This window comes from Myripristis murdjan, chromosome 1, assembly GCF_902150065.1.
Source record: "Myripristis murdjan chromosome 1, fMyrMur1.1, whole genome shotgun sequence".
Lineage (NCBI taxonomy): Eukaryota > Metazoa > Chordata > Actinopteri > Holocentriformes > Holocentridae > Myripristis > Myripristis murdjan.
The window spans coordinates 33,705,868-33,724,848 of NC_043980.1; the positions used below are offsets into that span (position 1 = coordinate 33,705,868).

The 18,981-nt window shown below is 40.8% G+C and overlaps 1 protein-coding gene across 1 annotated transcript; it reads right to left on the bottom strand.

The window, feature by feature from the left end:
* Nucleotides 1–334: 334 nt before the first annotated feature.
* LOC115367140 (NACHT, LRR and PYD domains-containing protein 12-like) lies at nt 335–11,995 on the bottom strand. The gene is made up of 9 exons (XM_030062853.1): nt 11,684–11,995; nt 8,882–10,691; nt 8,366–8,539; nt 5,143–5,316; nt 3,738–3,911; nt 2,891–3,064; nt 1,793–1,966; nt 1,603–1,649; nt 335–1,442 (listed from the first exon to the last, which is right to left on the bottom strand). The coding sequence occupies exons 1-9, from the start codon at nt 11,961–11,963 to the stop codon at nt 901–903; spliced, it is 3,549 nt and encodes a 1,182-aa protein (XP_029918713.1). The 5' UTR covers nt 11,964–11,995; the 3' UTR covers nt 335–900.
* Between the last annotated feature and the right edge of the window lie 6,986 nt (nt 11,996–18,981).

The window sequence follows — 18,981 nt, forward strand, 5'->3', positions numbered from 1 at the left end:
CTCTCTTTTCCAGCCCTCTTGCTTGCTGACTGGTGGAACTGGTTTGTTTTTGTATCACTAGACAACAGCATTACCTAACACATGCATTAACATGCAGAGGGCGGCGTGGCTACACAACAATACCAATCAGTATTGTTAAATAGAAGAAATGATAAACTGAAAAAATATTGCAGGAGATTTTCTCAAAAAAAAATGGTCGCTTCCCACACAATTATCAGTGTCACTCATTCCAGAAATGCAGGATGCAGATACAAGTTGTATCTCATTGGAAAGAGGACGAATCAGGCTTCACAACGGTATAAGATACAACACTATTGGCTGTAAATAAAGAGGAGAAATTATAGACTGAAAAAGCGGTGCAGAACTTTTTTTGCCTAGTATATAAAAACACTATAGAAATGTAGTCCATTTACAGTGGTATGGTTGTGTCGCACCACTATGTGGCCAATCAGTATAAATGTGCTTTGACATGGATTTTCTAAATCTCTGAGACTCTTCTGGAGGGATGATTTTCACTCATTCACTCATAGGGTGTTTTGTTGATGATGGTAGAAAACACTGTATAACACGTCAGTCCTAAATCTGCCATAGGTGTTTAGCCTGGTTGAGATGTGGTGAGTATGAAGGCCACAATATATGATTTATATTTATATAAGTGGGAGGAGTTGGTCTTAGGTGACCGCTGATAAACTGTGGTCACTTCCTCAACTTACATTCTGGGAAACCATAAAATGAGGACAGATGATTAGCCTGGGGTGGTGAGATTACTCCAATTTCAAATAAACAAGGTCAGAGAGGAAAATATTTCACCATCAACATGATGTCATGAAAAATAACTTGATTCTATTTTGTTAAACATCCCTGTATATCGTGAACAAAGTAACCTTCAGAATGAACTTGCTATATTTGACAAAGAGACGCGGAGGACTCAAACCCAGTCCCATATCCAAACCTGAACCCAGGGTAAAGAGGCTCGGTGAAGCAGGAATGGAAGGTGTGGAGGTGGGTCAGTGCATCAGAGGAGACCATGTAGAAAGACAGCGAGCCAGCAAGAGAGTCCAGATACATTGCTACTCTTTTAGAGCCGGTGGAGGGAGTGGGTATGTACGTTTCTTTGTTTTTGTGCCAAGCAGAGTAATCATCATCATAGCAGAACAGACTCCAGGACTTGTCATTTAGACCAAGACAGCAGTCGAAATTCTTTCCTTTCCTTGTCAGCCCTCTGTAAGTCACTCCTATATTCACCCATCCCTCCCACTCCACCTCCCAGTAGCAGCGACCAGTCAGACCATCTTTACACAGCACCTGCTTCCATTGGTCAAACCTCTCTGGGTCATCAGGGTATGACAGTTCCTCCGTCACAGACATCGCCTTTCTGTTGTCCTCAGACAGGACGACGAGCGGGTTGGCTGTGTTTGGGTCCAGTGTGAGTTCACAGGCATCTGGTGGATAGAACAAGATCAAATACAGCAGCGGTTTCCGTACCCACTTGCATTAAGCATCTAATTTTGCTCTTCCTATCTCATTTACAGTTGCAGTAATTCGAGAGCTTAGATTCTGTGTACCCTTTATTTTTATGTATCAAACTAAATACACACTTACACTTCCTCGGACCTGGCTGCAGTCTCTGCTCTCCACCATGGTCCACTCTGGGGGAACAAACAAAGTCACACCATCTTATTGTTCTTTTAATGATGGAAACATGAGAGTTTATTAACCTGCCCCATGAATGTGAATTCTCAGGAAATGTGTGTCAGCTCCCAGCCTTGTGTCAGATGTGGCCCCTCCGCACCTGAGCATGTCCAGTCTCCAGGTTGGATCCTCCAGTCCAGCAGAGAGCAGCTTCACTCCTGAGTCTCCTGGATGATTGTAGCTCAGGTCCAGCTCTCGCAGATGGGAGGGGTTGGAGCTCAGAGCCGAGGCCACAGAGACACAGCCTTCCTCAGTGAGCAGACAGCCCGACAGCCTGCACACACATGCACACACTTCACTTGCTTTTGTTCAATATGTTAGATAATTACCCTGTTTGCACTGATGGTATGATATCATCCTAATGTACCCTACCAAGTGCTCAAACAAACCAAACATGCCTGTTTGAGCTTTTGTGAGTACGTTTTGGATGATTAGTAGGACCCAACAACTGAGAAACACTTTTGAGAAACACACTGACTTTCCTGTGTGGCTGTTTCTCACCATGCATGCTCACTTCAAAGAAAATACTTGATCTTTGACAGGCAACAAGATAATCTTACTTTCATTTTTATCCATTAAAGGCCAGTTGAACCAACTATGTATAAATTATAACATGAACCGGTTCAAAGTTAATGAAATAATCCACTTTGTTGATATTTATATGCTAAAAGTGTTATTTTGCGACCTGCTTTGCAATGGAAGTGAATGGAGAGAACTGTACAACACAACACTCAACCAAAGTTCGAAATGAAAGTGGATATACTACTAAAATAAACCAGTGGCACCACAAAAAATAGTAATACACCTACTCATAAGCGGGAGTAAATGTCAGTATAAACACTAGAATAATATAAGGATAGAATTAGCTTTCCCATTATCAACTATTAATGCATCCAAAATAACATCTATTTTGTTACTCTAGTAACTTTGACTGCATAATTAGACCAGTGATTTTCCTACCAATCAAGACTAGGCTAGTGTTACAGCACATAAACAACAATAACCTCAAACATAAATTAGAAATGCATAACATTAACAAACATAACAAACAGTTCATGGATGGTAAAGAGAAATGTGAAAACTAGTGTCAGTTTGCTGCAAGCACAGAAAATCCTGCAGAGGTTACGAATCCATTTATTGATTTTAAATGGATTGGATTATAAATGGTGATGTGTTGAGAAGGCTGAGAAATCCTGACCTGAGAATCTGCAGTTGACAGCGTGGCTCCCTCAACGCAGCAGAGAGCAGCTTCACTCCTGAGTCCTGCAGGTCGTTGTTACTCAGGTCCAGCTGCTTCAGGCTGGGGGACGGGGAGCTGAGAACCGAGGCCAGAGCTGCACAGCTTCTCTCTGACAGCTTACAGCCACTCAGTCTGGAGGAGAAGCAGGCATGAAGAAAAACAGCTTTATACATGTTGGCCTGGACTTCGATTCAAATTGACATAATTAACATTGGTAAATTATTCTGTTTTATCAGTGCTGTTTATTTAATAAAGCCCCCTACACATTATGATTTTTTAATGATTCCCTTATTATTTTCTTATAATTTTTTCCATTACAGAACCTTACAGCAAGTCATATTATTCAAACCACACACATATACAATCATTACTAATATACTTTATGTGACTAAAAGCCAGAGACCAAGTTGAAATAGGCTTCCCGCATTTGGCTCTATCAAGATCTATAGTGAATATGTTTGAGATTAATTGAGATTCATTTCTACCGGAGGACCAAACTAAACAAAGGTAATTCAACTGAACACTGCTGTGTGAGACTCATTACAGCACACACTCACACAAGCACACAAAGGAGGAATGAACAGGAAGGAAAGAGACAATTTAGCGAACCAGAAAGTGTGCATTTACATGTGGTTAAACCCAAAACAGCAGTCACACAGGAAATGCATGAACAGTGGAGCCACTCCCTCAATCTGAAAGACCTGAAAGACCTAAAAAAGTACAATAAGTACTCTTTTTCAAAAAAAAAAAAAAGTTAAAACCTGATTTGCCACAAGAGGCGAATATAAAATAAAAGTTAGATGACCTGAGATTCTGCAGTTTAGAGCGTGGCTCCTCCAGCGCAGCAGAGAGCAGCTTCACTCCTGAGTCCTGCAGCTTGTTGTAGCTCAGGTCCAGCTGCTTCAGGCTGGAGGACGGGGAGCTGAGAAGTGCGGCCAGAGCTGCACAGCTTCTCTCTGACAGCTTACAGCCACTCAGCCTGGAGGAGAAGCAGTCATGAAAACAAACTTTGCTTTGCTTGTGCTTTGATTACACTGACAAAGTCAAGGTTGGGAAATGATAGTGACACTATCCATGCTGATTCCTTCATAATTCCTTCCTAGCAGTCTGATTCCTCAGTGATCAGTATTGGCAAATTGCATCACTACAAATAGCACTGTTTCTCGCTCACATAACATCTAACTTTTCCAGCAGTGAGCTTTTTTCCCACCAAGTAAAGGTGTAGCATGACCACACACTACATCACCACTTTCTATTTCACATAATAACACTAAGCCGTTCATTTGAAAGTCATAGAAGCCAGCGGTACATAAAGACTTGCACACTGCTGGCAGCACATACACATAGATCCATACCACAATTAGATTTGCTGCAGCAGCATGCTTAAACTGCTGTCAGTGCCCTGTGAAATGCATTCTCCAGATGAAACACTAACTTTATCGCTAGCATGTTCCTCGACCATAGATTCTGCTGGTAATGGATACACAAGTATGTCCTCACCAAGATAAAAGCAATGTCGGCATCTAAGACTTCCATACAAATGTCAGAGCACACAGGGTCATCCAAAGTGAATGTTAGCTCAAGTTAAAGCTGCACTGAGCGACTTCTGACCACTAGAGGGTGTTGTGAGCTGGAATTCTGTTTGTAAACTGAGTCAGTCCTGCTTCTGGGTTCACAGATTGCTCGTACAAAATTGAAAGTGCTGGTGAAGAAATACATTTCACTGGCACAAGGCTCTTGTTGGATTACTGGGATTATTTTTACCTCCAAGTGGAAAATATGGTGAAGCTGCTGACTTTGATTGACAAGGTAATATGTTTTGATAGAACCTTTTCCGTCTCTGCGGTGCTGATTGCAGTAACGGCGGCACTTGTATGACCGATGTGAAGCGTTCACCTGCAGAATGTGCACTTTCAGGGACACTTAGAATGAAGTTGATGCTGCGGTGAAGTGGAGGGAGAGGAGGAGCTTAATGTCAGGCCAATGCAGAATTTTAGAAACCTCAAACCAAGATGTAACAGCAGGCTGCTTGACCTTTGACCTTTTGCATTCATCATTTCAGTTCATCCTTGAGTCCAAATTTGAGGAAATTCCCTCAAGGCGTTGCTAGTGGACACTTGTGTTCATGAGAATGGGACGTACGGACAACCCGACAACATAATACCTCCAAGCATGTGTTTTGAAACCATCATCAAATAAACCGATCTGACCTGAGGGTTTCCAGTTGACAGTGTGGGTGTTCCAGTGCAGCAGAGAGCAGCTTCACTCCTGAGTCCTGCAGCTCATTGTTACTCAGGTCCAGCTCCTTCAGGCTGGAGGACTGGGAGCTGAGAACCGAGGCCAGAGCTGCACAGCATTCCTCTGACAGCTTACAGCCACTCAGCCTGGAGGAGAAGCAGGCATGAAGAAAAACAGCTTTATACATCTTGGCTTGAGTTTCTATTCAACCTTGTACAATTAAGGTTCGGAAATGATTCAATCCTTTTTCCCGTTTCATTTCTCTCTCTCTCTCTCTCTCTCTCTCTCTCTCTCTCTCTCTCTCTCTCTCTCTCTCTCTCTCTCTCTCTCTCTCTCTCTCTCTACCCAGCTGGTCGATGCAGATGGCTGCCCAACGAGAGCCATATTCTGCAAATTTTTTTTCTCTGTTAAAAGCTTTTTTTGTCACTACTGTCACCAGGTGCTTGCCCATGGGGAACACTGTCATTCATGCGTTGAGACAAAGATAACTTCTGCAATGATTTGATGCTATACAAGTAAAACTGAATTGAATTCATTCTCCCCTGAGGATGAACACTCCCCAAATGAATTATGAATTTTTTCTCTTTCCTCTAGCAGCACCCGCAGCCCAAACATTTTTTAATCATTTTTTAAATCAAGTAAGAAACAAACTGACACAGTGATGTTTTGCATATGCTATTGCTAATCTCCATTTCCTGTCCGTGGTTGGGCTTTTCATATTAAATAAATGGATACAATTATATTCTGTAACTATTAAAAATAAAATACTTGGAAAAATACACAATCAAATGTGACAATAACCCAAGATCCTTTAATGCCATTTCCAAAAGAGCTTGCAGACTCACTGTTGCTGTATCAGGAGTATCATGATACTCAAATTAACCTGTGCCACAAACAGTATACACAACACTACATGGATATTACATACACACAACATACTTTTTACAGTGGACACCAAATAGAAAGGAATAGAAATGAATTGCACAACAGATGTTGAGTACAGTTGATTTGTCCCTAATATTACTATGTGTGCTATATGTGTGCATTTTCAAAGATGGCAATAAAATGCACACGATAACATGTGAGTGACACTCATGAGTCAGAAAATCCACTTAATGCCTTGTCAAAGAATAATAGCTAATATAACTGCCGAATATATACATAATTTGAAATATTCAAAGATGATTGCTTGTGTTGCATGTGTTGCTTGTGTCAGCTATCAGGAGGTGCAGTAGATCAGAGATAATACCATCCTCTGCTTTTTCATGTGCGGTTAGGCAGGTTTTCATGTTTTGAAGAGTATTTCATCCTCAACGTCTGAGCAGTGGTAAAGATATGTGTAGGTGCAGTGTTTCGGGGCAGAAACTTAGACGACCAGCATTTCCTTGTGAGCTTTAGAGAAGGTTTACTGGTGAAAGGGCTGACGTTTACTACATAAGTGTGGATTAAGACTTTTGTATATAGCTCCTATCACTTCAAGACCAGAGAACACGTTGAAAAAGGGCAGACTACGTGTGAATATGTGCTAACTGAGGTTGTTCTACTCTTTCACCACACTTAGTCAAATTTGGAACAAATCAAACAAATCACCTGTACTCAGCAGCAGTTGTCCAATTAATTTCAATTCCACTTTAATAGTACATTTGGTATCCACTGTAAATAGTGTATTACATGTATTATCTATAAAGTGTTGTGTATACTGAGTATGTGGTATTTGTTAATTTGTGATACTATTGATATGCCTGACACAGTAAAAATGAGCATGCAAAATCTCCTATGCACTGATTGCAAACGGAAATAAACAATCTTGAATTTGAACTTTAAACCAGTGGTGTAGTCTAATTTATTGTAGTGGGTATACGCGCGCGTGCGCGCACACACACACACACACACACACACACACACACACACACACACACACAGGCTCCCTTTCTGAAACATTAACGTTAGCTCCAGCTGTAGTGTCCCCCGAAATATGGTCAAAATGAGCCCGCTTCGTAACACAGAGAAGGCGACTTTATGAACGGGAAAGTGAACGTTATGTCAAAAAAAAACATACTGATACGCATCTTTGCTCATTTTTAAGTGATTATACGGAAATTCGGGACCTTTTCTAGTGAGTATACGGCGTATACCTGCGTATTACGTAGACTACACCACTGCTTTAAACCTTTAGCAGACCACACATTGTACAACTCTGGTTTCCTGTTTTGTTCACACATCCCGTCACGAGCTTAAGTAACTGTAGTCTTGAATACAAACGTTGACAGCATAGCAGAGGTAGGGACAATCTCTGCCATAATAAGCTATTTGCTTGCTTGTCCTACTTTCATTTGTACTTTCATTTTCTGACTGACTGAAAAAGTGAAACCTAAAGTGTATATACACATGTATATTATATACTGATGTATATTCACACATTACAGTGTTTATACACATTGAAAAGAGGAAAAAGTGACCTGAAGATCAATATGCTGATCAGCAGGAATGAATCAGTCAACTTCAGGATGTGAATGAGTCTCCTTTCCAATGTAATTAGTAGGAGGAGTTTAATGCTGACCTTGAGGATGCATCCTTGAAAAGCTAAAATGAGCTTGACAAACAGCTTGACAAACAATGTCCGACCTTGGCTGGAGATCTTTGCAACACATGCAAACAACGCAACTGATGAGCTAACCAAACTGAAGGACGCCAGGGGTGCAGAAGCCTCTGCCAGTCAACTGCCAAGCCTTTGGCGACATTTAAACTGGCATTTGTGGTCTCAGACTTGTAAGGACCAAAATAAGACCCCACCATTCACACCGGTTATGTGTTCAAATGACACTGTCACATACCTACATCAACTCTCACTTGAGGAGGTTCTTAAATGTCACTATGAAGGACAGAGTATATTTGACCCAGATCACTGCTAGCCATGAAGTCGAATACTCAAAGCTTTGCCAAGCCTTCCTCAGAGAGAAGGGCTTGGCAAATGTTAATACAAAAATACAAAACAATACAAATACAAAATAATGCAGCTTGAATTTCCATTACCACAGAGATAAAATAGGGATGTAGATACAAAAATTAACATCAAAGTGCCTCACTATAAAATCATCATCAAATAAAGTGGTTAGAGGTTACGAATCCATTTATTGATTTTAAATGGATTGGATTATAAATGGTGATGTGTTGAGAAGGCTGAGAAATCCTGACCTGAGAGCTTCTAGTTTACAATGTGGACTCTCCAGTCCAGCAGAGAGCAGCTTCACTCCTGAATCATGCAGCTCGTTGTAGCTCAGGTCCAGCTCCTTCAGGCTGGAGGACGGGAAGCTGAGAACTGAGGCCAGCGCTTTACAGCTTCTCTCTGACAGATTACAGCCACTCAACCTAAAGAGGAATTAGCCAAATGAAGTAAAGACCATTTCAAAAGTGACAAACAACTTCAAAAGTCTGCTTGACCCATGATTCAGTCTGACATGATTAATGCTGGGACATGATTATATTTTTTTCATTGTCAAATCCTTAGGCACTTCTTCTTGACAATCTGATTCCTTTCTGATGTATTTTATTCATTATTCATATATTTTACAATTTTTGACATATATAAAACCCAGAAATACCATCAGTCAATAAACTGAAATGTGCTTTTGCTTTTTGCTTTTGTTTAAAAGATAATGTGAAAATGGATCATTTTATGAAGTTGTTATATACAATTACTTATCCACCTACACAGATTTATTGTAGGCTTTGACCACTGGCAGCAGCCTTAGAAGACCACGCTCTGAAGCAAAGAATTTCTTCAGGTCAAACACATCCAGTTCCTTTTCTGATGTCAGTAAGATGAAGATCAGAGCTGACCACTGAGTGGGAGAGAGTTTGTCTGTGGTGTGATCTCCTGATCTCAGGTACTGTTGGATTTCCTCTACTAAAGAATGGTCATTCAGCTCATTCAGACAGTGGAACAGGTTGATGCTTCTGTCTGGTGAGGGGTTCTTCCGGATCTTCTCCTTGATGTACTCCACTGTTTTCTGATTGGTTTGTGTGCTATCTCCTGTCTGTTTCAGCAGGCCTCGTAGGAGAATCTGATTGGTCTGCAGTGATAGGCCCAAGAGGAAACGAAGGAATAAGTCCAGGTGTCCATTTGGACTCTGTAAGGCCTTGTCTACAGCACTCTGGTAGAGGTATTTCACAGCAGCTTTGTGGCTGAGTGGTGTATCGGTCTGCGAAGTTCCTTCTGAGGAAGGCGCTTCTAACAGGCGATTGACACCAGAATTGTTGAATGAGATGCTGACATAAAGAGCAGCCAGAAACTCCTGAATGCTTAGATGGACAAAGCAGAAAACCTTGTCCTGGTACAGCCCACGCTGCTCTTTAAAAATCTGTGTTAACACTCCTGTATACACTGAGGCTGCACTGGCATCTATGCCACATTCAGTCAGGTCTTCTTCATAGAAAATCAGGTTGCCACTCTCCAGCTGCTCAAAGGCCAGCTTTCCCAGCAACAGGATCATGGTCCTGCTTTCTGCAGTCCAGTGTGAATCTGTCTCATCTTTCCCATGGTACTTGATGTTCTGCAGTTTGGATTGAACTACCAGGAAGTGGATGTACATCTCAGTCAGGGCCTTGGGCAGGTCTCCTCTCACACTGGTTTGCAACATGTCCTCCAGAACTGTAGCAGTGATCCAGCAGAAGACTGGGATGTGGCACATCATATGGAGGATTCGCGATGTCTTGATGTGGGAGATGATTCTGCTGGCCTGTTCCTCATCTCTGAATTTCTTCCTGAAGTATTCCTCCTTCTGTGGGTCAGTGAAGCCTCTCACCTCTGTCACCATGTCAATAAGCTCTCGAGGGATCTGATTGGCTGCTGCAGGTCGTGTGGTTATCCAGAGGTGAGCAGAGGGAAGCAGGTTCCCCTTGATGAGGTTTGTCAGTAGCACATCCACTGAGGTTGGCTGTGTAACATCAGTCAGAATGTCATTGTTCTTGAAGTCTAAAGGTAGTCGACACTCATCCAGACCATCAAAGATGAACACTACCTGGAACTGGTCAAACCTGATGATTCCAGCTTCTCTGGTCTCAATAAAGAAGTGATGAATAAGTTTCACTAAGCTATACTCTTTTTCTTTTAGGCAATTGAGCTCTCGGAAAGTGAATGGAAAAGTGAAGTCTATATCCCGGTAGAGTTTGCCCTCAGCCCAGTCCAGAGCGAACTTCTGTGTAAAGACAGTTTTCCCAATGCCAGCCACTCCCTTCGTCAACAATGTTCTGACTGGTTCATCTCTTCCATGTAAGGGCTTGAAGATGTCCTCACTTTTGATCTGTGCCCTTAGTGTCACTGCTTCTCTGGAAGCTATTTCAATCTGCCTGATCTCATGTTCATTGCTAATGCCTCCAAGTTCTTTGTCTGTAATGTACAGCTCTGTGTAGATCTGACTCAGATGCATCGTCTTTCCTGATTTTGCAATTCCCTCAAACAAACACTGGCACTTCCTCTTCAGGTTGGATTTGAATTTATGCTGGCACTCAGAAAGGATCACTGAATGAATAAATGAGAAACGACATCAGTGAGAGGATGTTCATAGTAAGTGTGAGTAATGTAAACATTTCCAAGTGAATATATACATTTTCAAGTCCATTGAACCTGTTTAGATCATTAGTGGTGAATGGATAAACAGGTTCTAATTGGGTATTATTTATAAGGTAGCTGTTGTAAAGTTATTCATTATTACTGAAGAGGGAATTTCATGCAACCAATCTTAAGACATGTTCACACTGTGTTGACAATTCCCATTGAGTTCCGCCTGCTGCAATTCCAAGATTGCATTGCCAACTTTTGTGTAGTTACAGCAGTTTGATGGATTCCTTCTCACATTGTACTGTTGGTTACATTCATGTATGTAACCTACTTCAGAGATAACTTTCAGACAGTGCATATGCATTGGTAATGATGGTGATGCAGTATCTATGAGCCTATGTTATACTTGTCTTGAAGAAAGAACTGTCACCTGTTATTCTTGTTATAGGGTTCACTTTGACGAAGATCCTGAACTCAGACCTCCAGTTTTGCTGTTTTTGTAATGACTGCATAGCATTAAATAATATATACAGTTCTTCCTAGCCTGATGACCAACCTTTCCACCAAGTTCCATGTAAATCCATTTATCACTTTTTAGATATCCTGCTAACAAACAAAAAGACAAATGGAATGGGGTGAAAACTTAATCCTCGTCAAACTCTTTTGGCAGAGGTAAAAAACTGGGAACCAGACTCTCCAGTGGCCATCTTATGCAGTTTGAATGATCAGATGCTGGATGCTGTTAGTGGGAAAAGGGATGTATACTTTATTTCAGCGTGATTTGAGGAAGAAATCTGATTCAGTCCCTATTTTTGTGTGGCTTGGAGAGGGTGTGAGAAATACTCTATAAAAATTAGGATTTAAGTTTTCTATGAGGTTGAAATCATTTGACAAAACACGGAGACCTGTCTTAAACTGCATGGGCGACAGTATGATTTTCTGATAAGACTTACCTCTGGGTCTAGAGCTGATGTTTGTCAAATGCTGAACTAGATCATTCCTGTTCATCTTACTCAAAACCATCTGGGTCACTTTCACAGCGTCGTTTTCGTAGGTCTGAACCATCACATCCAGTGTGTCCTGCCTGTCTGCTTTCTCCAATCGACTCTTTGGGATGGCTCGGAAGTCTTTCAGGATGTCAGACTGCTGGAGGAACCACTGGAATTCTTTTAACTCTTCATTTCCCAAATCTTCCAAAACTCTGAGGAGCAGTTCTTTAGGTGTTGCCATCATTGCTTCCTCCTAGAATCAGAAGAAATCTTCACCTAAAATAACAATTACACACTGTCTTCATGTAACACAATGACATACTATACCATTTTAGATTTTAAAAAATGAGTCAGTATCAATAACACTGAGAACACCCTGACTAGCTAATTGAAATGCATTCATTTGACTGATGGAGGGCATCCTTCCTCCCCGGCACACATTACAGTCATTAAACATTTTCAACCAGTCTGATGGTAGCATCAGAGTTGCTCCATGACGTAGCAGTGCATGCAGAGAGCTCTGTGACTGTCTCAGGCTGTACTCTACCTTATATGGTAACCTGTGTGCCCCTTGTCCACCTTTGTAAGAGTCCAGAACAAAAATCCTGAATTATGGTTTGATGTAAATGAAGTTGGACTGAGTGGCAAAGTACAGGCCAGTTTTATTTCTAAAGCTTGGAAAATTAGGCAAACTAGATGGAATAACACAATATGAGAACAGTTTATTTGATGCGTGTCAAGTATGAAGGCATACAGAATATGTTATTCATGTTTTCCTACAATTTGTATGTTTGGTCCCACACTTAAGTACATGGAAATTGACAGTCTGTCTTGTAAGCCTGTTGGGCATCTACTGATGCAAAATAATACACTGATACCAGACCCCGCATTTGAGCAGATTTTTGTTGTTAGACATAATTGAGTTAATCTAAATGTCAATATATTTCAGCACTATTTAGTTGTACATGTTTTCCAGTATAACCTTATTATAGTCAACTCGAGACTTTATCAAAAGCCAGGTAAAAGTCAATTGAAAATCGACAGGGAAGTCTAGTCATAGTTGCAGCTGTGCCAGCAGTATAAGGAGCAAAAGTGAAACTACTTAACTCGATCATCACAAAAGAATAAAAAATCAACTTTGTCTGAAGTTACAATTAGGCAGGAGGTCTCCTGTAAGTTTATCTTAGGGTTAAGGAAACGATTAGGTTGATTAATCACCTCTTAGTTTACAGTTTTGACAGCATATCCAAAAACAACCCAATGAAAGCCAATAAGAACGTGCATCAAGCACACAGGACACAGGACATAAGGCACATCCCTGGAGAAATGCTATGTTTATAGGGAGTCCCCATAATTCAGTTCCTTGGCAACAACAAAACTAAAAATCTGGGTGAGGTTGTGGTGGTCAATTTTATGACTGACAGGCCACATTACTAGAGGACCCCAATCTGTCAAGACAAGAATAACAATAACAATAACAATAACAATATTTCCCCTCAAACCCCAATTATTCAAACAATACCGGGTCATCTGGCGGCTGCAGTAAAATTGCATTGACTTAAAGGTTCGTTGGTTATGTTGAAGCTGTTCAGAGGCAAATTTTCACTCTGGTTTTTGAAGATTTTAAAACCGCGACAACTGGCCTGATGCACAGCACCAACTCATGTGACAGGTAGTTTACAACATCAAGAGCAATGTATAATTTAGCACTTAAATCACAGGATTTAATTTAAATGTTCTCAGTGTCGTCTACTTACCTCTGTAGCGTCTCACTCTCCTTGCTTCCTTCCTGCTGCTGTGAGAAACATCAGGTTGCAGACTTGTAAAGGAAGCAACCCCCCCTTTTTTTGTCACACTTGCAAGATAATGCAAGGAACCAAACTACAAGCCTTGATCTTTTCTAGCCCACTGTTTTCTCATAGATTGCTTGTTCTTCATCGTACATAGGGAGAAAAAATGAGAGGGTGGGAGATTAAATAAATACAAAGATACACGAACAAACAAATAAATAATCACTGGACCATTTCAAACATGATATGAGGAAGCCCTTGGCTGCATCACTCTGTCTACATTAGTCTCTATTATATCTGTATTACATTAAGTGTGATCAAATAATTTTCTTATCTCTTTACATGCGTATTAGGCCCAGTAATGATTTTGGCTGAACCTATTGTTCAACGTTTGAATCAACGGGCTTTTAATTCACAAATTTATTTAGAAAATGTATTCTCTATATGCCCTTCTTTCAGCAACTGCTGAAAGTGAAAACATCTTCTTTTTGGCGAGTGTGGTCACTATGTGTGTTGACAAACTCTGACAAAAATAGATGATGCTTCATGCCAGCACATCTCAGAGTGATTCAGACACAGCAGCAGTCTAGTGTCAAGACACTAGACTGTGCAACATCCAGCCTGAGGAACTTAGACTACCTACATCAGTATAATCTTTCAAATCACCTCTGAAAACATATTTCTACAGACTTGCAGTGACAACTTTTTTTTCCCACTTTTAGAATCTTCCGTCGATTCGTATTCATGTCTTTGCCCAGCATCCTGTTATAACACAAACCACACAGAATCAAGGAAGTAAGATAGCATCTCATAGTTTTTTTTTTTTTTTTTTTTTTTTTTTCATTTTTCAAACCAGTTGTCCTCCCTGTCCACTGTCCAGAGTGTGGCCATCCTGATCCTGAAAGCTGTGCTACCTGTCCTCTAACTGGGTGTAAATCACTGCATCCTGCCTTGAGTAGCTTGCTCTTTTGTGCAGGGCCATGCATTTGTGCAGCAGGCGTTTGGTTCCATCTACAGTGCAGAGTGCACAGTACAGAGGGTCAGGAAGTGTTCAGACCCCCATCACTTTTTTCCTTTTTTTTCTGTTATGTTGCAGCCTGATGCTGCAATTGTTTAAATTCATTTTTCTGTCTTTTTTCATTTTTTTCTTTCATTTATTTATTTATTTATTAAAAAGGAAAAACTGAAAAACTTGTAAATAAATTTACAAAAAAATTTCTGCTATTCTGTTTTCACTGTCATTATGTATGTAGATTAATGAGAGAAAAAAGTGAATTTAAACAATTGTAGCATCAGGCTGCAACACAACAAAAGTGAAAAGAGTGAAGAGGGTCTGAATACTTTCTGAATGCACTGTATCTGAAGGAAGCACCAGTTAGCAAATTCCTCCAATATTAGACCATGACTAAGTTCAGAACCATGTAGAGGACTAACAATAACAGAGTCATCTGCATATTTAAGGATATAACAAGATGCTTGATGGCTCTGATATTTGTTAGTGTAAAGCACAAATAAAAGAGGAGAAAGAACACAACAGTGGCTGGACAAAATCCTATTAACCTGGACCTTCTGAGATCTATTAGTTAAAAAGTCAGTGAGCCAACACACTATGCCAAAATTCAATTCATAGCTGCTGCGCAGCAATGGTCGGGGCCGGGCGAACAGGAAGATGGCATTCTGTGCATTTTGCATCAGTTGAGGCTTGAACTCACAGTTTCTGGCATGAAGGACAGTGCTCTATCTCACCGAGCTAATTGGCAAGTGTCAACTCAAGTGAGGCTTCACAAATTGACTAAGCCAGTCACATGATAGCAGCTACCTATGCATGGAAAGGCAGATTTCAAACCAATGTAAAAAAAAAAAAAAAAAAATCAGTCATCAAGTCAAAAATCTGAAAATACACATATTGCATCTAGACAGCATGGAGATGTTGGTAATTTGTTTTTAGCAATGATGCAATGCAATGCAATGTTTTTAGCAATGAAAAACTGATGTTTAAGTGTAAAGTGTACAAAGGTTTCTTCAGTATTGGGGCTACATTTTGGTGAAAGTTGCAAAGCTGTAGCACATATGGTTGATTTATTATAAATTTTCAAAGTTTTTAAATTTAGAGGCTTGCTGTAGCGCCACCATCAGGACTATTGGCTTGTGTTGGCAGCTGAGGAAATCTGGCAAAATTTGATGATTTTTCGCACATGGAAAGTAGGACTTCCTCGGAAGAAAGAAAGAAAGAAAGAAAGGAAGAAAGAAAGAAAGAAAGAAGAAGAAGAAGAAGAAGAAGAAGAACACACAGGAATACAAGAGGGACCTGGCAGCCTGCCTGCCTGGCCCCTAATTAGATAAGAGCCTGTGTGCAAGAACATGTGGTTGAGTACAATTAAAAGCAGAAGAAAAGTCAATAAAAAGTAGACGTGCATAGTGTGTGTGTGTGTGTGTGTGTGTGTGTGTGTGTGTAAATGTAGTAGTGGCATCCTCCATCCCTCTCTTAGCCTAAGAGGCAAACAGAAAAGAGTCCAACATATCCTTTACGGAGTTTAAAAGATCAAATTTGATAATATGCTCCAGTGTTTTCATGACTAGGGATGTCAAAGCCACGGGGTGATAGTAGTTTTGTTCTTGTGTCTGTTGTCTCATGGCTTCCTGTTTTATTTTGAAATCCTACTCTCCTCTCGTTTCAGGTCCCTTGCCCTTCCCCTCATGTGTTTCCCTCTGGTCTGATCGCCTGCCCCGCTGTAATGTGTTACATCTGTGCCTCATTTTACTTTTAGTATGTACTGCAGCTGCCCAGCTGTAGTGTAGTATGCAGTATGCATGCGTATGCATACTATTGGGACACACTACATAAGTCATCGCTGAACTCCGACCCTCTTGCTCACTTCCACCGCCGTCTGTAGCGCCATATTTGAATGTTGTTGTCAAAATGCCGGTGTTGTTTCATACTGTGCTGTCGTCTGTCATATTTCTGATCTTCTGTCTTCCTGTCGCTGCTGCTGTCACTGAGCGAGGTGAGCGCGATGTGTGTGTCATGTTGTCTTCCATATGTGGGTGTGGCTTGTACACACAGCTCAGTCAGTGCGGCGTAACTTCCGCTGTGCAAAGGATTGTGGGTCAGAATGGCCAGAGAAGTATGCTGACATGCATACTGCGAAATCTGACCGGATGTAGTAGAGCATCCTGGTACTCTTGGCATACTGCATCTGACATACTATGTATTGGGACATACTAATTCTTTTTTTTTTTTTTTTTCATACTAAATAGTATGCTAGTATGAGTATTGGACCACAGGCTTAGTCTGTGTGCTCCCTGCTTTCTTTGTTCATTGTGTTTTGTTTGTCCTTGCTGCCATGCGTTTCCTGTGTTCCCTGTGTTTCCTGCATTTCCAGCATCACCTGTGAGTTTAGTAGATAAACTAAAAAGTGCCGCAAAAAGTGCCAAAGCACCAAAAAAAATATGCCATGCCCATGATCGACAGATAACAGCAAGATCAACAGGTCACAATTCATTCCAACAGTTAGATAGGACATTAAAACAGTAAAAACCTGCTGAGGTGAGGGCTGTAGGTGCAATAAATGCTCCACACCAGCCCAAGCCAATTGTCCGGTGTAACACACAAAGTAGAAAATATTGCTCTTCATGGCGTACTGTATTCATAACATGAGGTATGGCCTGGGTCCCGAGTGACTTGCCGTTTGGTCCAGATGTGGGCCAAGGACCAGACTTTGAGAAGCCCTGTGATCGGGTAAAAGACTTGTCCAGGCATCTCTTAGATATTCTTTTGAGAACTGGGTGGCATTCAACATAAGGTGCGGTGCCCTCCCATTTGAAACTGCATAGTCTGCGTTAACATTTGCATTGTTACATGTCTATAGAGCTTGCCTGGGGTGATCTTGCGTAATGAGTGGAGGAAGGAATGTTGCTCGTAGAGCGCAGTACCCATAGCAGAGCAGATTCGCACTCTTGATCTGCTCTGCTCACTCTGCATGCAAGGCAAAATACAACTTAAGCACCCGGGAAAAAGGCGAGTCTGCAGGGAATTTCAAGTTGTTCTCTTTTTTTCTTGCTCTACCCCAACCACTAATTGATGTCACATGGAGAGCAAGGCTTATCGTGAGGAGAAACAAACTGTACAGTAACTTCCAGTAACTGTGCCATGACTCGACAACTACAGGCAAACAAGTGGACCAGCAAGAACACATCGCGTCAGAGCAAAAGAGGAGCTAACCAAAGGGAGATGCACAGAGTGTATGAGAGAGAATGGGTTCAATGGTAAATGAGAATGGGATGTGACATAAGGACCTTCGACAGGATCAGCTGTTCTGTTACTATCCTGCAGTGGATTTGCATGACAAGCTGCAAAACAAAACAGGTATATGCATTTGTTTACTTCGAAGTTTGCAGTTGTTCCTTGATAAACATGTTGGTGCGTGTGTGCGTGTGTGTGTGTGTGTGTGTATGTGGCAGACTGACACAGTGAGAGGAAAAAGAGAGAGGCTCTGTTGTATAATTGTAAAATAATTATGTAAAAATATGCATTTTTTTACTTTACTCAAGTTTTTATATATTTGGCAGCTTTCACTTTTGCTCTGCTGTATGTTCAAACTCTCTAATTTTCCCTGAACATCTTCATTAGTCATCACAAATGAAAACTGTGTTAATGAGAGGCACGTTGATGCACTTGGCAAACAGGCAGAATTGTAATCATGAATTTGTTGCGGCGACTGAAGGGTCCTGCTGATGTCTCAGATATTACAGGACTCCCTAAAAATGTGGCATTTCTTAGTGCCTTACATCCCGCTTTACTGTGTGCCTGATGCATGTTTTTGTCGGGTCACATTGGGTTGTTTCATCACTTTTTGGATAAGCTAGAACTCTGCAACCTAAAAAGTTGTTAATTAACCTGATCTTTGCCTAAATCCAAAAAATAAACTTTGTACTGGTGGCACAGCTGCAACTGTGACTTCCCAGCCAATTTTCTATTGACTTTTACCTGGCTGTTGATAAATTCTCAAGTTGATCATCATAAGTTTATACTGGAAAATATGTCCAACTAAATAGTGCTAAAATATTCTGACATTTAGAGAAACTCAATTGTGTCCAACAAAAAGAATCTGCTAGGAGGTCTGGTATCAATGTACTATCTTGCATCAATAGATGGCCAACAGGCTTACAAGGCACACTGACATTTTCCATTCATCTAGTTGTGAGACCAAACATACAAATTACAGGAAAGCATGAATAACATATTCTGTATGCCTTCATACTTGACATGCATCAAGTACACTGTTCTTATATTGTTTTATTCAGTCTAGTTTGCCTAATTTTCTAAGCTTTAGAAATAAAACAGGCCTGTACTTTGCCACCCAGTCCAACTCTCATTTTTATATTTTTCATAATTTCACAATTCCATAATTTAGGATTTTTGTTCTGGACTCTTACTAAGGTGCACACAGGTTGCCATATAAAGTAGAGCAC

What these genes read in the sequence shown, in the direction of transcription:
- LOC115367140 (XM_030062853.1), bottom strand. Translation starts at nt 11,963, where the DNA reads ATGATGGCAACACCTAAAGAACTGCTCCTCAGAGTTTTGGAAGATTTG. An exon ending in TGTCAACTGGAAACCCTCAG is followed by an intron (nt 3,912 to 5,142) that starts GTCAGATCGGTT and finishes CTTCTCCTCCAG; the next exon opens with GCTGAGTGGCTGTAAGCTGT. An exon ending in TCTAAACTGCAGAATCTCAG is followed by an intron (nt 3,065 to 3,737) that starts GTCATCTAACTT and finishes CTTCTCCTCCAG; the next exon opens with ACTGAGTGGCTGTAAGCTGT.